At 45.4% G+C, this 20,745-nt stretch overlaps 1 protein-coding gene across 1 annotated transcript in view; it reads right to left on the bottom strand.

The window, feature by feature from the left end:
- arhgef10 (Rho guanine nucleotide exchange factor (GEF) 10) overlaps window positions 1-20,745 on the bottom strand; it is a 372,032-nt gene that overhangs the window by 305,629 nt on the left and 45,658 nt on the right. The window contains 1 exon segment of the mRNA XM_038800413.1: window positions 17,016-17,123. Coding sequence (XP_038656341.1) covers window positions 17,016-17,052 — 37 coding nt within the window. The 5' untranslated portion in view covers window positions 17,053-17,123.

Genomic DNA, 20,745 nt, shown 5'->3' with positions numbered 1-20,745 from the left:
ATGTGTTGTTCCTTGTGTCTTAATAAAGCTCGTAGTCTCAAAGTTGGAGTAGATGCTTTATTGTGAGTTTGTTCTGTCTTCAGAGCTTAACTTGCAGCAACTCAAATGCTGCCTGCCTGTCCTGTGTCTTGCTCCCAGTTCTCCCTTCTAGTGAAGTGTGTGCTCACTTCCTGGTCCTCTGTCTTTATAGCTCTCCCATGCTCCCTCTAGTGCTTGCTCAGTTGTAATGCATCTACAATCACCACACACTGGTTCTCCTTTGTACCCATCTCCCTGGCTCCTCTTTCTCCAACCCCACTGGATTTTTAAAGGGCTAGTGGATATTCAGTTTCTTTCCAGGTCCACAGCTTTCCTGACCCAGCAGTTTCCAGGGTTACACAAGAAGGGCTCTCAGCTGCTCCCGATATATCTGATGATTGTCGTGTTAGGTCCACTGGCCCACCACTGACTGCAACTGGATGCAGTTTAGATCAGAAAGATACTCCAGACCTTGAAGTTAGTTCAATCAGGTTTATTGAACTAATAGCACAGTTAGCACAGTTCTCTGTAAGTTCGACTCTCTGCTAACTTAAGTGTGGTTACTCTGTCTGACTGAACCAGACTAGCTCTTAGCCACGTGGTGGAGGTGTGTGAGATTGTAACAACACCCTTGACTGACTCTCTAGATGTTCATCAGTGAAAAAAGGCAGAGTGAGTGCCTCATGCCTTTTATAGTCAAATCCCACCCCCGAGTGTCCTGCCTGCTTATTGGTCATGTCCTGTTTTCTGTGTCCATTAGCTGCTGGTCTGTATATCATTATGTGTGTGTGTGTGTGTGTGTGTATATATCATTATGTGTGTGTGTGTGTGTGTGTGTGTGTGTGTGCCTGCATATCATGACACTGATTATGAGCCAATTGCTGGGACGGGGGAGAAGTGCTCAGTGGTAACCTCACACAAAACATTTTGCAAGTTGCAGAATTTCCATGATCCAACAGGATACCACAGCTAAGAGTGCTCAGATTCCATGGTGCATTTTTCAAACTAAATGCCAAGAAACAATGAGAGACGATACTTGACACATCATGATCAACGCTGCCAACAGATACAGATGCATCCCACAGCTGCAAAAGGGGAGGGGGGGGGGGGGGGGGGGGGGGGGGGGGTGGTGAACTGATCAGTACACCAGTATTCTTCTGGGCATTCAATGTCAACCCTTCTCAATGTGACTAGCCACGTCATCTATAATGAGGAGAACAAAAATTTCCGACCGGCATCATTCTTCTGGAACAGGATAAAAAAAAACAGTTGACAATATTTGAGTGGAACTGTTACATGCTGCTGAGAATTACACTGCAGAAATGTGACAAATCAGTTTTGAGGACCCCCTCCCCCGCGTGGTTTCCTGTTGTTTCAGAGCTTTTACGACCCGTTCCAGACCTTTCCTACCCACTCATTGGAATATCCATGTGAAAAAAGGTTTTGCTTTCAATAAACATTTGGTGAAGCAATAATAGAAATTTTGGGGATAAGAGAAATAAATCTAAAAGTCACTTGAGCATCTTGCTTTCCAGAAGTAGTCCTGACAGACCTTATTACTCTGGTTGACTGGTCTTCGAATGTAAAAGGAAAATCAGCTACCACAGCAGCATAAATGTTCAAAAAAGCACAGGTCACATTGTATTACAGTGCCATCACCTATAGGAGAGAACGAGGGTGAGATCTACTGGGTGCATTATGCCAGGAAATTAGCGGGGTGTGGTGCAATGTGATCAGTAGATGCTGGGAGATTCGTCTTCCGGGATCCAACTGACTACGCTTCACGAGATTTAACGCAATCTTGCGAAATGTCATGATGTGAATCCCATGCATTATGGACGCGTCACTTTTTAGCAACACCTACAATCTACCCAAGGTATAGGATTTAATCCCCTCCCTTGGAGATCTTGGACAAGCACTGTTCAGTGCTGGCCGCCGTAAATGGGGACCAGGTGGAACGGCACTCATGGGGGGGTCTCCCAGTGGATCGAAAGCCCCGAAGTTCTTGTCCTTGGGTAGGGTGACACTCTAGCACTGCTGGCACCATCTGGGCACATTGGCACTGCCAGCCTGGTACCCTGGCAGTGCTACCTGGATGCCAGCCTGACATTGCCAAGGTGGCCAGGTGGCAGGGGCACTGCCAGGGTGCCAAGCAGGCATTTCTCCCACTATAGGGATTGGACCCAAGGGCGCCATGTCTAGCTGCAGGGGGGCCTGAGGGCCCCTATTGGTGAGTTGGGGTTTTGGGGGGTTGCAGGGTCAAAAGACTAGGACGCCATTTAGAAATGGTGTCCTGATCTCATCCTGCACTGAGGAATTCCAGTGAGCAAAACTCCTCTGTGCAGGAAACGGGACTAAATGAGGCCTCAGCTGCACGTTCCCCATTGAGGCCCCCTATCAAACACGAGTCGCGTTCTTATAGCCTTGTATTTCTCGCCGCTGCAGGGCTTTGCACACTATGGGACTTTGTTCCTATTTAGTAAAATCACACCCTTAAAAGTTTGGTCTGGTAACAACTTTAGAGTGACAAACTTTCTCTTCTCTTTGCAATGAACTGACAAAACGTGAAGATCAGCTGTTGAGATGATTTATCAGCAGCCCAGGCACACATCCAGAGACGAGCTAAACTTCTAGAAAGAAAAAACAAGAAGCCTTGGGTTTATAAATTGTTTTATGTGACCTCAGGAAACCCCAAAGCATTTTACACTCAATGAAGTGCTTTTCAGCACAGTCACTATTGGTGTGGCAAACAGCAGCAACAATTCGCACACAATCAGCTCCCATAAAGAGCAAAGAGGCAATCACCAGAAAAGCTGGATGTTGATAGAGGATATATACTGGTCCCCAGACACCAGACGGACTCCTTGAAATGGTTTGGAATGGTGCCAGAGAAGCTACTACATGCATCTATGGGGACAGAGTATCAGGCGAACATCTCGCCTGATAGATTGCATCTCTGGCTGTGTAGTACATCTTACTTCACACTGTGCACCAAAATGATAGCCTAGCCCCTGGAATGGGACTTGAAACCAGAGTCATTTTGACTCAGAGGCAGAGTGCTGCAGTGAGCCGTGGCTGGCTTTTATCCCCACGTTTTATGATAAATAACAGGATATTACGATGCAGTTGCCACAAACTGGTCGCTATACCACAGATTCATCATACTGCCTATATATATCTTCTCAATAAATATGACTTTTTACTGTTATGCTTTCTACAGCAACAAAGATAATGGAATAACATTCTACTTCTGCAGATGCGCTACTCAGAAAGTAACTAATGGGCCACTGCTTTTGCACCCTTTCGATTTTTCTTTCCATTGACTTCAATGGAAATAGGTGGATAGCTGCTGTTAGATTCTCCAAAGCCAACTTTGAGCCCTCAATGATCACCAGCATTTGAAACCGAGCCTCAGACTCCCTCATTTTAGTGCGTCAAAGCCCGAAACCCCAAAATGAACCCAAAAGCTTGTCGTTAGTTGAATATGAATAGAGCATTTATGTGTGAAGTACAGTATAATCTGCATTTAAATTGAAATATTGGCCACTAATTATTGACTAGAAATATTCATATTCCCAAACAATGGAAGCACTTCTCAAAACATTCTTGCGACCTCTACTTCTTAATTTAAATAAAAAAATCAAACATATATTATGTGCAAAGTCGAAGTTGTTCGCTGCCTAGCCAGTTCTGGGTTTAAATGCCTGCAAGAGTATATATTGGTCAAATTCAGGTAAATACATACCCTAAGCACAGAGGTCGAGGATACAAAAGATCAGTTCACAAATTCAGCCATGAAAACGTACATATCCACAAGGAGATTTTTCACCATTACACTAATTTAACATTTGAACTATGAGAGAGTTTTATCCCAAAATGCTCAATAAGTGACAACTGCTTTCGGGAAAATAATTTACATCAACTATCCTTCCTTCTGCTGATTTACGCAATCAGACAAATTCAAATATTTATCAGCTCAGAAACAGCAAACATTATGACACGTGATATATTCAAGTTCAGTACAATCCTGGCAGTTTTCACACAAGGGCTTAAAATGCTCAAGAAGTTCTTGTCTCAATAAATGCTCAGTGTCAAAACTAAATACAAACCTGAATACATGAGGGCTACTGCCATGATGTGCAAACTCAAGACAAGTTCCTTCCGACTGCAATCTGGATAATGACTTTGTATTTTATACAAATGACTGACAGTCATCCTGTTCTCGTCTTTGATTTCCTTTCTAATTCAAGGCACATCCCAAAAAGAAAAGGCCCATTGTATTTATGCGGCCATTTGAGTGATAGTTATGAAATTTCAATATCAAATGGTGCTCTATAGTGCTCTGTGTCTGCCTTGGGCAAAAGACATTAAAGGACAACTTGTAACCTCTTGATCCATATTCATCGAAATGCAGTCCACGCCTCACACAGAAAGCTTGCCTTGTTGACAATGACCACAGTATGTGGGGGCTTTCAGCATTTTTACCAATCAGCATTCTACTTTGCTTCCCAAAATTTTATTTTGTCACCACTTAAACATTCACAATTCTACATGAACTGGAAAGACATACTAGATTACAATGATTCTGAGCCATATCATGTAAGGAACAACAGTCTTAGAACAGAGCTAAAATATTATCTCCGACACATTAATCGGGAGTATTTTCCTTTCCAATTGAGGGGCAATTTAGCGTGGCCAATCCACCTACCCTGCACATCTTTGGATTTTGGGGGTGAAACCCACGCAGAGATAGGGAGAATGTGAAAACCTCACGCGGACAGTGACCAGTGACCGACTTCATTTTTCTTTGTCTCAACCATCCACTGAAACAAATTAATTTTCACAGAATCCTGATTTTTTGATTCTCAGCCGAATCAAGGACCCGGCTACCACCGGCCCGCAGCAGAGAAACCAGGCCAGTATTTCAGACTAAAATCTGTAACTGGGACTCTAACCTTGAGGTGGACTTTACAATTTTCAGCTTGGCGAAGGCAGCAGAAGGGAAAGTGTGCGCTATCTCAACGAATCCAGGATTGCATTGCAAATTAGTGGTGCAAAGCAGGGGGTTCTGCAACTAATTAGATTCCTGGGACAGAATTCCGAAAAAGGGAGGAAGCAGGTCAATAGCCACCAATTTAAGGGCTCCCTTCCCTCTGAGTTTCTTTTTATTTAATGTGGCAAGCTCAGAAAAGTTAATTCCTCAGGGTAGTATCCTAGACCCAATCATCTTCAGCTGATTCATCAATGACCTTTCTTCCATCAGATGGTCAGAAGTGGGAATGTTCACTGGTGACTGCACAACGTTCAGCACCATTCATATCTCCTTAGATACTCAAGCAGTCCATGTCCAAATGAAGCAAGATGTGAACAATACCCAGCCATGGGCTGACAAGTGGTAAGTAACATTCACACCACACAAGTGCCTGGCAATGACCATTTCTAACAAGAAAGGATCTAACCATTTCCCCTTGACATTCAATGGCATTAACTCTTTTATTACGCTCCTGTATTATCTTTGATTACACTTCTCTGTGCGTTTTGATATACTATGGAGTGTAATATGTGTTACTCAAACCTTGGTTACTGATGAGGTCTTCTGAATCTCGATGAAGAAGACTCAAACTCGTCCAGTAGTAACAAAAGGTTTCTTGAGTAACTATAACAATAATTGTGTGGGTTCTTTACTCTAACATTGATACTAGTGATATGGTTAACAATATTTAACTACAGTAACTATGCTTGACTACACTAACCATCTGAGCTAATCTGACACTCCTGTCCTGGTCACAGTCCATCTAAAAGAGAGCGAGAGTGACACAATGTGGTTTCTTTTATACCCTGTTGGTCCGGCCCTCTAGTGATCATCTGGTGCTACTGATTACACATTAACCCCTGGTGTACATGCGCATAGAGATCATTTCATTATCATTGAATACCCCACTATCAACATCCTGCGAGTCATCATGAACCAGAAATTGAACTGAACTAGCCATATAAATATGTGGAGACAAGAGCAGGTCAGGGACTAGAAATCCTGCGGTGGGTAACGCACCTCCTGACTCCCCAAATTCTGTCCACCATCTACAAGGCTCAAGTCAGAAGTGTGATAAAATACGCTACACTTGCCTGAATGAGTGCAGCTCCAAAACCGAAGCAGCTTGACATCCAAGGCAAAGCAGCCCGTTTGTTTAGCACTCCATCCACAAATATTCATTCCCTCAATCATTCAAACACTGGAAGCAGCATATACCATCAAAAAGATGCACTGCAGGAACTCAAAAAAGCACCTCAGACAACACTGTCCAAACCCACATCTGTTATAACCTAGAAGAACACAGGCAGCAGACACATCACCTACAATTTCCTCTCTCAGTCTCTCACCATCCTGATTTGGAAATATGGTGGTGTTATTTCAGCGTGTCATGTGAGGGTCCCTTTAAGAAAAGTGTGTTTTATCAAATGGCTGCAGTGATGTCACTGTGTGGGTGGAGCTGGGCTGTGATTCTGTCTTTTACTTTCGTTTTGAGCCAGAAACTGTTTTGTGGCTCTGGGTTTTCTGGTTTTGTTTTCAGTTGGGAGCTGCATTCAAACAAAGGAGGTGTATTTTTGGTCTCTCTCTCTGCATGCTAAAGAATGTCTCCAGATCACTTGATAACTTCAAAGTAATACCTGTTGGCTGTAAGGAATTCAAACCGACTGTTTTGTAGGAAAAAAGGGTGTTTGGCTTCTGGAAGTTGTTAGGAGAGGTTTAGGAGAAGTTGTAAGGGTTACCTATAGAGTATTGTATCTTTGGGGTGTATTTGTGTTGGTAGTTGATAAAATGTTTACTGTGTGTTTATGAAATGTTAACTGGATTTATTGAATAAACATTGTTTTGTTTAAAAATACTGAAGATCTCTGTTACATAACACCTGGAAAGTGGGCCCTTGTGCTCCTCATAACCAAAATCTATTAAAAGTTGTAAATCAGGTAAACTCCATGATATACTTTGGTGTTCGCTAAACCCTGGCCCATAAAAAGTGTCGCCGGGTTAAACGCCTGGAACTTGCTTCCCAACAGCACAGTGGGTGTACCGACATAACATGGAATACAGCTCACCACCAACTTCTATTAGCAATGAGCAATGCACGCTAACCTAGCTAACTATGCCCACACCCCACAAATTAATAAATCCCAACTCAACAGGACTCGCCTCCGAGCAACCTGTGACACAAAGACAAGGACATTTGCTCCCGTATCTGTTTGCAGTTGGACAAGTCTGAAACCCCAAATATAGTCGCTAAAGGACAGGGTTCTAGCTCAACGTTCAGGATCACCGAAATGGTGCTGAGAAAAGTGACCAAAAACCCACAGGCTTGGGACAGGACCAGAACATGTACGTGTGATTAGCAGGCTCCGTCGAATAGCACTCGCACCTATCCTCAACCCCCACAAAGAAATGACTCATTCTGCCTTTAGTATGGTACGCCCTAAACACTATCTTCAGTTGGATCAGGCTCCGCCTTGCTCACGATGATATGGCATTCACCCGGAAAACACTCCACACCTCTTCCTCCAATAGAGGTTCAGCTCCTTCTCCCATTTGGCCTTCACCCGTTTCACCAAGACCAGACCTTAATCCGAACATCTTACCCTCTTCCGACCCTGAACAAGAAAGGATCCTCTCCAGCAAGGATGATGGTGGTGCCACCTGGTATGTCGGAAACATCCGTTGCACAAAATTCCGTACCTAGAGGCACCGAAACGAGTTTGAGCCCGAGAGCTCAAATTTCTCTTTCAATTCCTCCAGGCTGGCAAGCCAACCCTCCAGAAATAAATCATTCACTCTTTCCACCCTTGCCCTTCCACCTCCCCAAACGTGGCATCTAACTTTTCTGACTCGAACAAATGGGGGCCAGCCTTGACACTGACCCCCAGCTCAAAATGCTGACGGAGATGCCTCCATATTTTTTAAGTGGAGACAACAGACGGACAAGTACTTTGATAGAGCAAATGGCAGAGATGCTGTCACCAGTGCCCCCAAGCTGGACCCTTTACATGACCCAGACTCCACCAGCACCCGGGCAGACTCCAGGTCTCCACACCGCCCCAACGCCTTCTCCGCATTGGCAGCCCAGCAATAAGATATCAGATTTGGCAGCGCAAACCCCCCCCCCCCCCCCCCCCCCCCCCCCACTCCCTCTCCCCAGGCCGACTGTCTATCCCTCTGCAGGACCCCCATCCAAATCATGGAGGGTTTTCCGGCCCCTATGAAGCCTGATATAAGCCGTTCAATCATTCTCTCAGTATCCTACTATTCCAGAACAATTTCAATCATTTTCATTTCAAAGGGGGTTAAAGATTTTTTTATGGAAGCAAACCTTTGCACAGAGCACATGAAAGTAGGTGGGGAGCTTCATAAAATCATTTGTCATTTTACTCCAGCTTCATTTTGCATCTTGCCCATTGCTCAGTACAATAATTTAATTCTCAACAACACTTTAGTCTCAGTGTGTCCAACCATTTACAAATTTACAAATGGCAGCATGGTTTTACAGAAATCAGCTGAGATGGCTGCATGAATTTAACCGCTTCTTCACGTTGATTGATCAGTCAAAATGAGCCCCTGCAGAAATGGTGCTGGTGATCCTAACACAAGCTTGCTTTGCAATTCCATTCTTTATTTCAATACCACTGACACAGATGCAATGAATGTAAACACAAGCTCAGGAGCAATTACAAAACAAGAGAAATATATATATACACACACACACAAATAAACAGGATAACTTTACATTATGTATTGGTCAGTTCAGGTCTGGGGTTGCCCTGCATAGATTGTCAGTCACACATTTTACATAGAACATAGAACAGTACAGCACAGAACAGGCCCTTCGGCCCTCGATGTTGTGCCGAGCAATGATCACCCTACTCAAACCCACGTATCCACCCTATACCCGCGACCCAACAACTCCCCCCTTAACCTTACTATTAGGACACTACGGGCAATTTAGCATGGCCAATCTACCTAACCTGCACATCTTTGGACTGTGGGAGGAAACCGGAGCACCCGGAGGAAACCCACGCACACACAGGGAGGACGTGCAGACTCCACACAGACAGTGACCCAGCCGGGAATCGAACCTGGGATCCTGGAGCTGTGAAGCATTTATGCTAACCACCATGCTACCGTGCTGCCCCTCCATGCTACCGTGCTGCCCCTAATGCTACCGTGCTGTACCGTACCGTAATGTGTTTCAACAGTCCTCAACAGGAAGATCCCTGCCCTAGAGTCAGCATGCTTTCAGTAATATCCTAACATCTGATCTCATACAGGGCTGGATTCTTCCACCCCGCCCGCCGCAAGAAAGCCACGGGTGAGACGGCGACAATGGAAAAATCTACTGACCTCGGGCAGGATTCTCCAGTCGCTGGGCGAAGACGGCTGGAGAATCCCGCCCACAATGTTTTCTCTATTTTAAAATACGTTCCTGAGGCATGGATGCGGTTAGCATTGCTGGAATTTATTGTCTATTCCAAGTTGCCTTTGAGCAGGTGCAGCTGAGCCACCTTCGGGAACTGCAGTGGTTTTTGTAGCACGGATGCTCCTCCAACAGTGCAGTGAAGTTAGAGTTCAGGGATGTTGACTCATCAACTACGGGGTGGTGGTGGGAATCGGTGGGGTGTTCCTTTTTTAATTTTTACTGTTTTAAAAGCCTAGGTTGCTGGTGGGGCAAGCTCTGAATGAGTCCATCCCGCCAGCATTACGCCATGGAACCCACCTCTACATTTTATTTTGACAAAGTGTCAGAAATATGGTGGGGAAAGCTGGCTGTGCTGCCAGTGGGCTATACTCTGCTTTTCCCGTCCAGAGTCTCTTGCCAATGCAAAATGGCCACCCATAATAGTCTGGTCCTCGCGTATGCAGAAAGTCAGTTACATCATTCAACTCTTTCCCCTCCTACTTCATCGCCTTACCCTCCACCTTCGCCCCATCCCTTTAATCTTTCCCAATTGCCCTCCACATTCTCGTCTTCCTCCTCCTCCTCAACTCCTTCCCCTCCTGCTTCACTGCCTTACCCGCCACCTTCTCCCCATCCCTTTAATCTTTCACAATTGCCCTCCACATTCTCGTCTTCCTCCTCCTCCTCAACTCCTTCCCCTCCTGCTTCACTGCCTTATCCGCCACCTTCTCCCCATCCCTTTAATCTTTCCCAATTGCCCTCCACATTCTCGTCTTCCTCCTCCTCAACTCCTTCCCCTCCTGCTTCACTGCCTTACCCGCGACCTTCTCCCCATCCCTTTAATCCTTCCCAATTTCCCTCCACATTCTCATCTTCCTCCCCTTACGTCCCTCCCCTCCACTTCACCTCAATACCCCCTTATCTTCACCACCTCCCCTTCATCCTCTTCCCCTCACCCCTTCCACTCCCCTTACCTTCACGGTTTCCCCTTCTCCCTTCACTTCCCACCCCGCCTTCCTTTCACCCCCTGCATTCCTTCCCCAATGCCTCCATCCTCCACCTTCACCCATTCCCCCTCCTCCTACTTACTGTTCCATTCCCCTCCTCTCCTCAGCCCAAAGCCAAACTCCAACTGGGGCCTTAATCCAGAAAACCGACTCCCGCTCAGTGAATGACAGACACTCAGAAAACTGACTCTCGCTCAGTGAATGAGACACTCTAGCCAATCTGATTCAATTAGGAATTAAAGAACGCTGCCTAAAACACAGCTGTGATACGAACATAATAAACAAGAACAGTGGTACACCATTTTGCCCCTCGAGCCTGCTCTACCATTCAATAAGATCATGCAGATCTATTTGTCTTTTGAAGTCCACATAACCATGATGATAATCTTTGATTCCCTTGCCTAATAAGAATTTATCTACCTTTCTGTTAAAAATATTCAATGACTCTACCCCACCCCGTGCCTTCTAAGTCGCACATCCTTGAGAGAAACCATTTATCCTCACCTCTGTCCTAAGATGATGTCCCCTACTTTTCAAGCAGTGCCTCCTAATTCTGGACTCACCCACAAGCGGAATTATCCTTTCCACATCCACCTTCTCAAGACCATTCAGGATTCGCTGCCACACGCTGATGGTAGCGGAGTTCTTGTTGCGGCAGAGAAACCAACATCGGGCAAAAACAGGATCGGCGTTCGATGCTCCAGTCCCCCGCTGGTGGTGGCATCAAGGTTCACACCAGTGTTAGTTGGAGGATACAAACGGGTCAATTTGAATCATTTGCATCCTATTAACGGGCTGGGCACCATATTCTCCGAGCCTGCATGAATCTCCAACCCTCTGGGCCGGGATTCACATGGGCCAGAATTGGTGCAGGCATTTACAAACATGGCCCTGATGTGTTGGAGGTCGTGTTGGGCTAAGGGGGTAACGCTTTAAAGGAGTTTCCCCCAAGGTCCATCGGAGGGCCACCATTCGGCACTCCATAATGCAAATCCTGCCGGCTCACACCCACTAGACCCCTCCTTCTGCTTTCTGCAAAGAAAAAGAGGAAGTGAAAGCACTTAATTGTTTTTGATGTGGTCTAGAAACTGTCAATCACAGCTGGATGTTTATAAACATTGGGTTAGTGTCATAGCTGACTATTTGAAATTTACTCAAGCATGAAGCCAGATGAGGCAGATAGTTGGGTGTGTGTGGAAGCCATGAATCACAGCCTAGTTAAAGCGATTTCATACAAATATGGATGAAAGGCTTACAGATCAAGGATCTGAAGCTGTTTAAACCGAGCGGACCGGTGTTCACTTTCCTGGAAGCAGGTGTAATGCACAGGAGTTTTAAAGCAATGATTTTGTTTCACTGCCTCTGTCTAGACTGCTCTCGAGCTTCCAGACAAGGATCCCTCTTATGGGAGGGTTCCAGGCAGGGGTCTCTCTTATGGGGTGGTATGGGTTCCAGGCAGGGGGCTCACCTATGGGCTGGGTGGGGTTCCAGGCAGGGGGCTCTCTTATGGGGGGGGGGGGTGGACTCTTCAGAGGGGCTCTGTAATTGGGGGGAGATCTCTGGGGGGGGGGGGAACTCTGTAAAAAGGGGGGCCACTGATGGGAGTATCTGGTGGGGGAGGGGGTCTCTGTAATGGGTTGGGGGGGTCCCTGCTGTGTGGTGTCTATAATTACAGGGTTTATCTGATGGAGGTCTCTGTAATTGGGGCATTTATAATGGGGGTCTTTATAATGGGGGGTCTGTGGTGGGGTTCTCTCTAATGGAGGGTTCTGGTGGAGGGAGTCAGTGGGGAGGGTTGGGTTACCCTCATACTGTTTTGGGGGGGGGGGGGTGGGCGACCAAGAAAATTCCGGGGGGGGGGGAATTTTGTTGCGAGTGGGATGGGGGCCCGGCCGCCAGACATCGCTATTGGACCACTCACTACCTCACAATCCCATCCTGCATAAATTTGTATCAGTTGCCATTATCTCCAGCAAAAGAACAAAGTCGGCTCAAACGGAGAATTCTGGCCCTTATATACTTCAACCAAGTCACCCGTCACTTTTCTAAACTCCAGTGGAAACACGCCATTCTGCATAAAACAGTCTGCTAATTCCAGGTATAAATCTAGCTCCTCTGAGTCACTTACATCCTTCCTTAAATAAGGAGACCAAAACTACACTTGAGATGTGATTTCACCAATTCGCTGTATAACTGAAGTATAACGGGGGCGATTCTCCGAGCCCCGCGCCGGGCCAGAGAATCGCCACAACCGCACCATGACGCCCCGACACCGGCACGTGATTCTCCGAGGTACGGAGAATCAGCGTCATTCGAGCCGGCGTGTTTGACGCGGCACCGGCAGCGGGCCGCTGGAATTGGCGGGGCCGAGTGGCCGCGCGGATATGACAAGGGCACCGCCGGCGCCGTTCACCCCTGGTCGCTGCCGGCGGGAACTCTGCACAAAGGGTTGGGGGGGGGGCAGCCTGTGGGGCGGGGAAAGGCGATCCTTCACTTGGGGGGGGCCTCCGATGGGGTCAGGCCCGCGATCGGGGCCCACCAATCAGCAGGCTGGCCTCTCCTCCCCGGGCCTACATTATTGGGCGAGCAGCCCCTGAACACCGACACCATGTTGAGTCGCGGCCAGCGCTCTGAAGAATTCCCCCGCGCATGCGCAGGTTGGCACGGCCCAACTGCGCATGCGTGGGTTGGCGTGGTGCCCATTTGGCGTCTTTCTGGCCCTCTGCCTCTCACCCTCTCCTGCCGTTGATTGTAGTGACGAATCACCTCATGGGTGTTCCAGTCTACGAAAGATGCCTCCAAGATCACGTGGGACTTAAATCTGACTTTCTGCGAGTTTTGTTTTAACCTAGGAGGGATGTCCGAGGTAGGTTCTTTACTCAGAGAGAGGTTAGGGTGTGGAATGGACTGCCTGCTGTGATAGGGGAGTCGGACACTTTAGGAACTTTCAAGCGGTTATTCGATAGGCATATGGAGCACACCAGAATGACAGCGAGTGGGATAGCTTGATTTTGGTTTACGACAATGCTCGGCACAACATCGAGGGCCGAAGGGCCTGTTCTGTGCTGTACTGGTCTATGTTCTGTGGCTGAACAGTGCATGTGTGGTGTTGGTACAAATACAGCCAGAAAATTATTCAGTTGTGGGGAGTGTCCAAAACCAGAGGTCATAACTGGAAGATTATCGCTAATTAATCCAATAGAGAATTCTGGAGAAACGTCTGTACCAAAAAAGCGATAAGGATGCAGAACCTAATCCAACTAGTCAAAGCTGCACCTCCTGATTCCCACGGACTTCAATTGTACGAGGACTCCTGGAGAGCCCACTTAATGCTGACTTGAAGTCAAGGCCACTCTTATCTCACTTCCAGAATTCAGCTCCCTATCCATGTTGGCACCAAAGCTGGAATGAAATCTGGAGCAGAGTGGTCCTGACATCATCCAAGCTGAGCATCAATAAGCAGCCTTTCAACACATGAACAAGGAGCAAGTGTAGCCATTCAGCCCCTCCAACCTGCTCTGCAATTTAATAAGATTATGATTGATCTGGTAGCAATGTCACATTTACTCTATGGCTACTCCCGATAACCTATCAACCTCTTTCGTACCAAGAATCTATCCATCTTGGCTTAAAATATTCAAAGATTCTGCTGCCCCCGGCTCTACAGGAAGAGAATTCTTTCTTTTTAAATTTTAGAATACACAATTAATTTTTTCCAAATAAGGGGCAATTTAGCATGGCCAATCCACCTACCCTGCACGTCTTTGGATTGTGGGGGAGAAATCCACGCAAACACGGGGAAAATATGCAAACTCCTCATGGACAGTGACCCAGAGCCGGGATCGAACCTGGGACCTCGGCGCCGTGAGGCAGCAGTGCTAACCACTGCACCACCGTGCTGCCCTGCAGGAAGAGAATTCTAAAGGCTCACTTTCACCACATTTCGTCTTTAAATGAGCGATTCCTTATCTTTAAACATTGGCCCTTAGTTCTAGATTCTCACGCTGTCAGGACCCTTCAGAATTTTACATGTTTTAATCAAGTCAACTCTGACTCTTTTGAACTCCAGCGGATACAAGGATAGCCTGTTCAACCTTTTCTCAAGACAATCCACCCATTCCGAGTATTAATCTCGAAAAACTTCCTTGAACTGCATCCAAAGCATTTACATCCTTCCTTAAATAAGGTGGCCAATATTGTACATAGTACTCCAAATATGGGGCCCAATTCAGCAGACAAAAGTTAACGTCTGCTTTGACAGTGTGGTTCTCGGCGGCTGAAGGGCCGAGATTCACCTTCGCTATTCACAGGTACTTTAACTGTATTTTTTAAGCTTCTGGGAGTTTTTCCCTGCCGGGACCACACTCATATTTCCTTGCCAGCAGGAACAGCTCCTTGCAGATCTGGGTGCCATTTTGAATAGGAGCCCTGATCTCTACAATCCCCCCTTTTCAGGCTGCTATCTGGAACTGACACCATGGCGAGGTCTCGCAGGCGCGGCCATTGACTCCCATGGCTCATTTAAATATTCAGGTGTGGATCACACCCAGTGAGGGCGAGATTTAGACCGGGCCTGGCAGAGCGAGTAGGGTAACTTGGGGCTCTCGCGTAATTTATCCGTTGTGCCCGGGGCAACGGGGTCACTGAATCACGACGTGGTATCACTAGTGCCCTGTACAAGGTAAGCATAACCTCCTTACTCTGGTATTCAATTCCCCACACAATTACTTGCTATACCTGCATACCAGCCTTTTGCGATTCATGCACGAGGACAACAGATCCTTCTCTACCTCAAGAGCTCGGCAATCACTCACCATTTTGGTAATATGCTTCTTTTTTATTCTTCCTGCCGAATTGGACAATTTCACATTTTCCCACATTGTACTCCATTTACCAGGTTATTGGTGTCTAAGTGCCACTCGATAACACAATCCTCCATGAATCCTTCCATCACTTTGCTGATGCCTGAGAGCAGGCTGCTGGGATGCTAGCCGAGGTTGCATTTGTCATGCTTTTTGTGGACGGGATCAACCTGGGCAATTTTCCACATTATCAGAAAGATGCTAGTAATGTAGCTGTACTGAAACCGCTTCCCTAGAAGAGCAATTGGTTTTGGAGCACATCCAGCTAACCCATCTAAATAATGCATAACTTGCAATGTCAAATCTGCTCACACGGGTATAATTCACTGGTTAGGTAAAATAAAGTTATAAAGTAGATTAGAATAAATCAGGAAAGAGTAAGGAAGAGAAATTGACATCCCGCTGTTAAGATGACCTTGCAAACAGTAGCATTAGAAAAGATACATCTTTTCACAGCAGCTTTGTTATGCAATGGTTGAAGAAAGTATTGTAGCTGATTATTAATGGACCAGGTAGTTGTCAGAAGCACACTATTAAATGTGAAATTAACTATGGGAAAGGAAAGAGAGCCTCACAAGATTACACACCGAGTGACTAACATTATGGTCATTACATGCATTAAAAATAGCTCCGTGAAAATATGTATTATTGATCTTGCGAATTAAAAATGTAGCCCATGTATAACTAGCAGTTTACTGAGACATGCAACAGCCAATAAAGTGGCATTTTATATCTATTGGGCAGATACATCATAACATAGAAAATAATCAAGACATGTTCTCATGTATGAGATTGCAGGGATTCTTTTAGCTGCTTCTATCTCATGATCAAAATGTTCAATGGTGTAGGATGCTTGATAAGAAAATATTTTATCCAACGCACATGGGGAAGCAGTTGCATTCAGTTTACATTCTAGTACGAGGATGTACAGACAAAATTTCCAGATGGAGTAGAGGAAGCAATAATCTTTTGAAAGCTGGCTGGGCAGCATGTATTACCCATCCCTATTTGCCCTTGAACTGAGAGGCTTGCTAGTCTATTTCAGAAGCCATTTACGAGTCAACCACATTGCTGTGAATCTGTAGTCACATGTAGACCAGACCAGGTACCACTGGCAGATTTTCTTCCCTGAAGGACATTAGTGAATCAGATGAGTTTGTACCACGATTGACTTTTAATTCCAGCTTTTTATTGAATTCAAAATCTATCATCTGCTGTGGTGGGATTTGAACTCGGATCCCCATAGAATTACCCTGGATCTCTGGATTACTAGTCCAGTGACAATACTACTATGCCACCACATACCCTTCCTGAATCATTTAAGAAGCAAATTTGATGTTACAATGTGCAAGGGGTGGGGACAATGAGGGTCTCTCAGGACAGATTGATGCAGATAGGCCCAATTGCCTTCTCCATATTTAATTGTCTTGTAATAAAGGAATGTAAGTAATTTCATAAACACATCACAATGAATGAAAAAAAAGTTTGTGGTGCTTAAAAAAATGCAAAAAATGCCCAAGGCTCAGGCATTCCTGAAATACGTGAAAATTCACCACCTCCATTTAGGCCTAGTCTCATCCATCATGTCATTGGTTGGCAGAGGCACTGCAGTCACCACTTCAGATTTCACAAAGCTTGATTATTTTTCACATAGGGTGCAACTTAAAGAACTGCATAGATTTTACCTTCAGGGGGAGGGGGTGGGAATTCATCCGGATCCATGCTGCTAGGATCTCACCTTGGGTATGTTCCCATTGGAGTGTGTTGTGAGTCCCTTGATAGAATTAATTCCCCTGTATGAATAAGGAATATCATTAGTTACCATGGAATTTCTCGAGAAAACAAAAACAGCTTGGCTGTAAGTCACCGAACTAAAAAATGAAACTTTCATAGCTAGCCTCTATCTTTACCTGGAGAGGGGGAAACTTGCACAGACATGGTCATAAAAAACCTTCAGCATTGACAAAAATAGTCAAAAACAGGCTCGCCGCCAAATCAGTCAGCAAACTACACCTACTTATGTGTTCACAATTTTCAACTACAAGAGATATCCTTTGTTTACGTTGCACAAAAGGTGAGCACATGCATCGGGCGGAATTATTTGTAACTTGAACAACAACCATGTAGTTTGTTTCAAATGCCCCACTGATTAACCCAAACTTTTCATAAATTAGTTTGTGGGGGATTTATCGGCTGTTTGCGCCGGTGGAATATCCCGGTCCCACCGATGGCGGGTGCAGTCAACGGAAAATCCCGTTGCCAACGGCGGGACCAGAAAATCCCGCTAGCGGGCCATCTCCGTCGCTGAAAACCACACAGTGGGTTGGTCAGCAAATCGCACCACTTGTCTCACAAATAAGGAGGGCCAAGGCCATCAACACCAAATGGCTCCATTATCTTCCCACCCCGACCTCCCACCTACACATTTTGAACAACCTTCCGCACAAACCTCGGTACCCACAGCTAAAATGATGTATTAAAAAAGATATTAACAAACTATCTTGCAAAATAAAACTAAAATTAACTGAACAGTTACCCATGGACTCTGAATGGTTCCTCCCCTGACATCGCATTGCTTATTTAACCTCACTGCCATGCCCAGCCTCTCAATCTTTGAATAGTCCATAAACTGGAACTTCAAAGATCCCTCTACCAACACAATTCTGATTAAGTCAAATCACAGAAAGGATAAAGGCTCAAACTGATAAAGGTTACTCGCCATCTGTCACTTCCATCTCCCTAACTCACTCAACCTCAACTTCTAAAGATCTTCCTGCATCTTCATTTCATCCCTTCTGTGTTCTTACATTTTATTTTCCTAATTCTTTTTCTTTCCTTCCTATATAACTTCCTCTTCTGCTGTCACTATGACGTGGGTGCTGGGGCAGCAGAGAGAACCAAATGGACAAAATACGACTGAAACTCAGGTTATTGAATGGGCTAAAGGCAGCAACACCAATGACTTCATGGAAAGGATGTTGGAGATGCTGTTTATATGCTTGCAGTGGAATCCTAAGGTCTGCTTGATGGTGGCCTTTAAGATGGCGCAGTCTATTGGGGTAGGGCAAGGATGCTGGCATCTTTGGGCATTTGATAGTCTGCATCATTCAGTTGCCATCCTCCTGCCCACCCAGGGCAAAGTTATAGCTAAATGTGGTGGCACACATGACTGAGAATTGTGGGGTGAATAACACACCTCCTGACTCCTGAAAGCCCGCTCACCATCTACAAGGCACAAATCAGGAATGCGATGGAATCCTCGCCACTTTCCTTGGTGAGTACAGTTCCAACAAAACTCTGAAAGCTCAACACCATTCAGGACAAAGAGTCCTGCTTTATCGGCACCCCAGACACTAACTTAAATGTTCACTCCCTCCACCACCAATATAGTAGCAGCATTGTGTACTGTATACAAGAAACACTGCAGTAACTCACCAAAGCTACTTTGACAACACTTTCCAAATTCGCAACCTCTAGCAATTTGAAAGAAAAGGTCAGCGGACACATACGAACACTACCACGTGCAAGTGCCCCTTCAAGCCACATACCATCCTAACTTGGAAATATATCGCCATCATTCCTTCACTGCAGCTTGGTCAAAATCCTGGAACTCCCTTCCAAACAGCACTGTGCTACATCTGTTGGACTACACTGTTCAAGAAGGCGGCGCACTACCACCTTCTCAAAGGCAATTAGGAATGGGCAACAAATGCTGGCCTGGGCAGCAATATTTGCATACATTGAAAATAATATTAAAAATCCTGGAGAAGTTGAAAACAAAAAACTGGGTTTGTACACTCCTCGGTATTCAAGCCAACCTACATAGTGTGTGATCATCTAAAAGACCTCAAAGAATTGTGTGATAAGATGCAAAAGGGCTGTTCTGCAATGAATTTGTACAGTATTTGCACCAAAAAGATTCCATTCCTGCAGAATTGGTGCTGCTCCAATTCTAAAGCAGTGCCGATTTCAAACACACAAAAGTGCCAGAAAAGTGCAAATCATTAGACGCTCTAAATGATCCATGGATTGCCGAAGATAAACTGTACATTCATATCAGTGTCTACCTTTCACCACTGGTTTAGTACAGTGGGCTGAACAGCTGGCTTGTAATGCAGAACAAGACCAGCAGCACGGGTTCAATTCCCGTACCGGCCTCCCCGAACAGGCGCCGGAACGTGAGGATTAGGAGATTTTCACAGTAATTTCACTGAAGCCGACTTGTGACAATAAGCGATTATTATTATTTAAAATAGTGATAACTGTTGAGAAGTATAATTGCCTCCACTGCATACAAAGGATTTCTTTGTAATTCAACAGCTAGGCAATCCCTAAACTTATCTAATGCTAATTCACTATTACCTTGGGCTATAGATATTTTAAAATTGGAAATGATTAATACAGGTTTGGGCAGGTTACAGTGTAACGGTGATGAAGAGCAATTGCCAGTTCACTGTCTACAGCTGTCTCACTGAACTGAGTTTGAGACTACAGTATTACCACACACTAAACCGAGAGGTGCAGTTAACACAATGTAAAAAAACAACGCAATATAATAATATTTATAGTAACAAGTAGGCTTACACTAACACTGCAATGAAGTTACTGTGAAAAGCCCCGAGTCGCCACATTCCGGCGCCTGTTCAGGTACACGGAGGGAGAATTCAGAATGTCCAGATTACCTAACAGCATGTCTTTCGGGACTTGTGGGAGGAAACCGGAGCACCCGGAGGAAAGCCCACGCAGGCACTGGGAGAACGTGCCGACTCCGCACAGACAGTAACCCAAGCCCTGAATCGAACCTGGGACCCTGGCGCTGTAAAGCAACAGTGCTAACCACCATTGAAGATATTAACCAACTTGTCGCTTTAGCATTTAACTGACAAATTAATTTCAATATAGATGAGCATGATGTGGTTCATTTTGGTAGGAGAAATACAGCCCATATACTGTTTGGGTAATAAGAGTCTAAATAAGAAAGAGGAATAAAGGAAGGTATGAAGCATTAGAAGTAGCAACATTGGTTAATATAAAGCCATACAAAAGCTAACCATGCACAGGGAGTCATTTTGCAGGACATATTGAAAAGCGAGAAGCTGTAATAAATGTGAATTGAACTTTGATTGGGCCACTCTTATGCAAAGCATTGGTCTCCAGTTTTTAAAAAGGATTTGAGGCATTGTCGAAGGTATAGATACGGATGATACCAGAACGAAGAGGTTACACTTGCCAGGGAACAACCTGGAACTTTTGTATAGAAAAGAAAAGCTGAAGAGTGACTTGATGGAGGTATTCAAGATAATAAAAGGATTTACCCCATTTCTTTTTTTAATAATTTTAAGTGCCCAAGTCCTTTTTTTCCAATTAAGGGGTAATTTAGCGTGGCCAGTCCACCTACTGCACATCGTTGGGCTG

This window comes from Scyliorhinus canicula, chromosome 6, assembly GCF_902713615.1.
Source record: "Scyliorhinus canicula chromosome 6, sScyCan1.1, whole genome shotgun sequence".
Classification (NCBI taxonomy): Eukaryota; Metazoa; Chordata; class Chondrichthyes; order Carcharhiniformes; family Scyliorhinidae; genus Scyliorhinus; species Scyliorhinus canicula.
The sequence above is the reverse complement of the archived record's forward strand: the minus strand, read 5'-3'. Positions and strand labels throughout refer to the sequence as shown.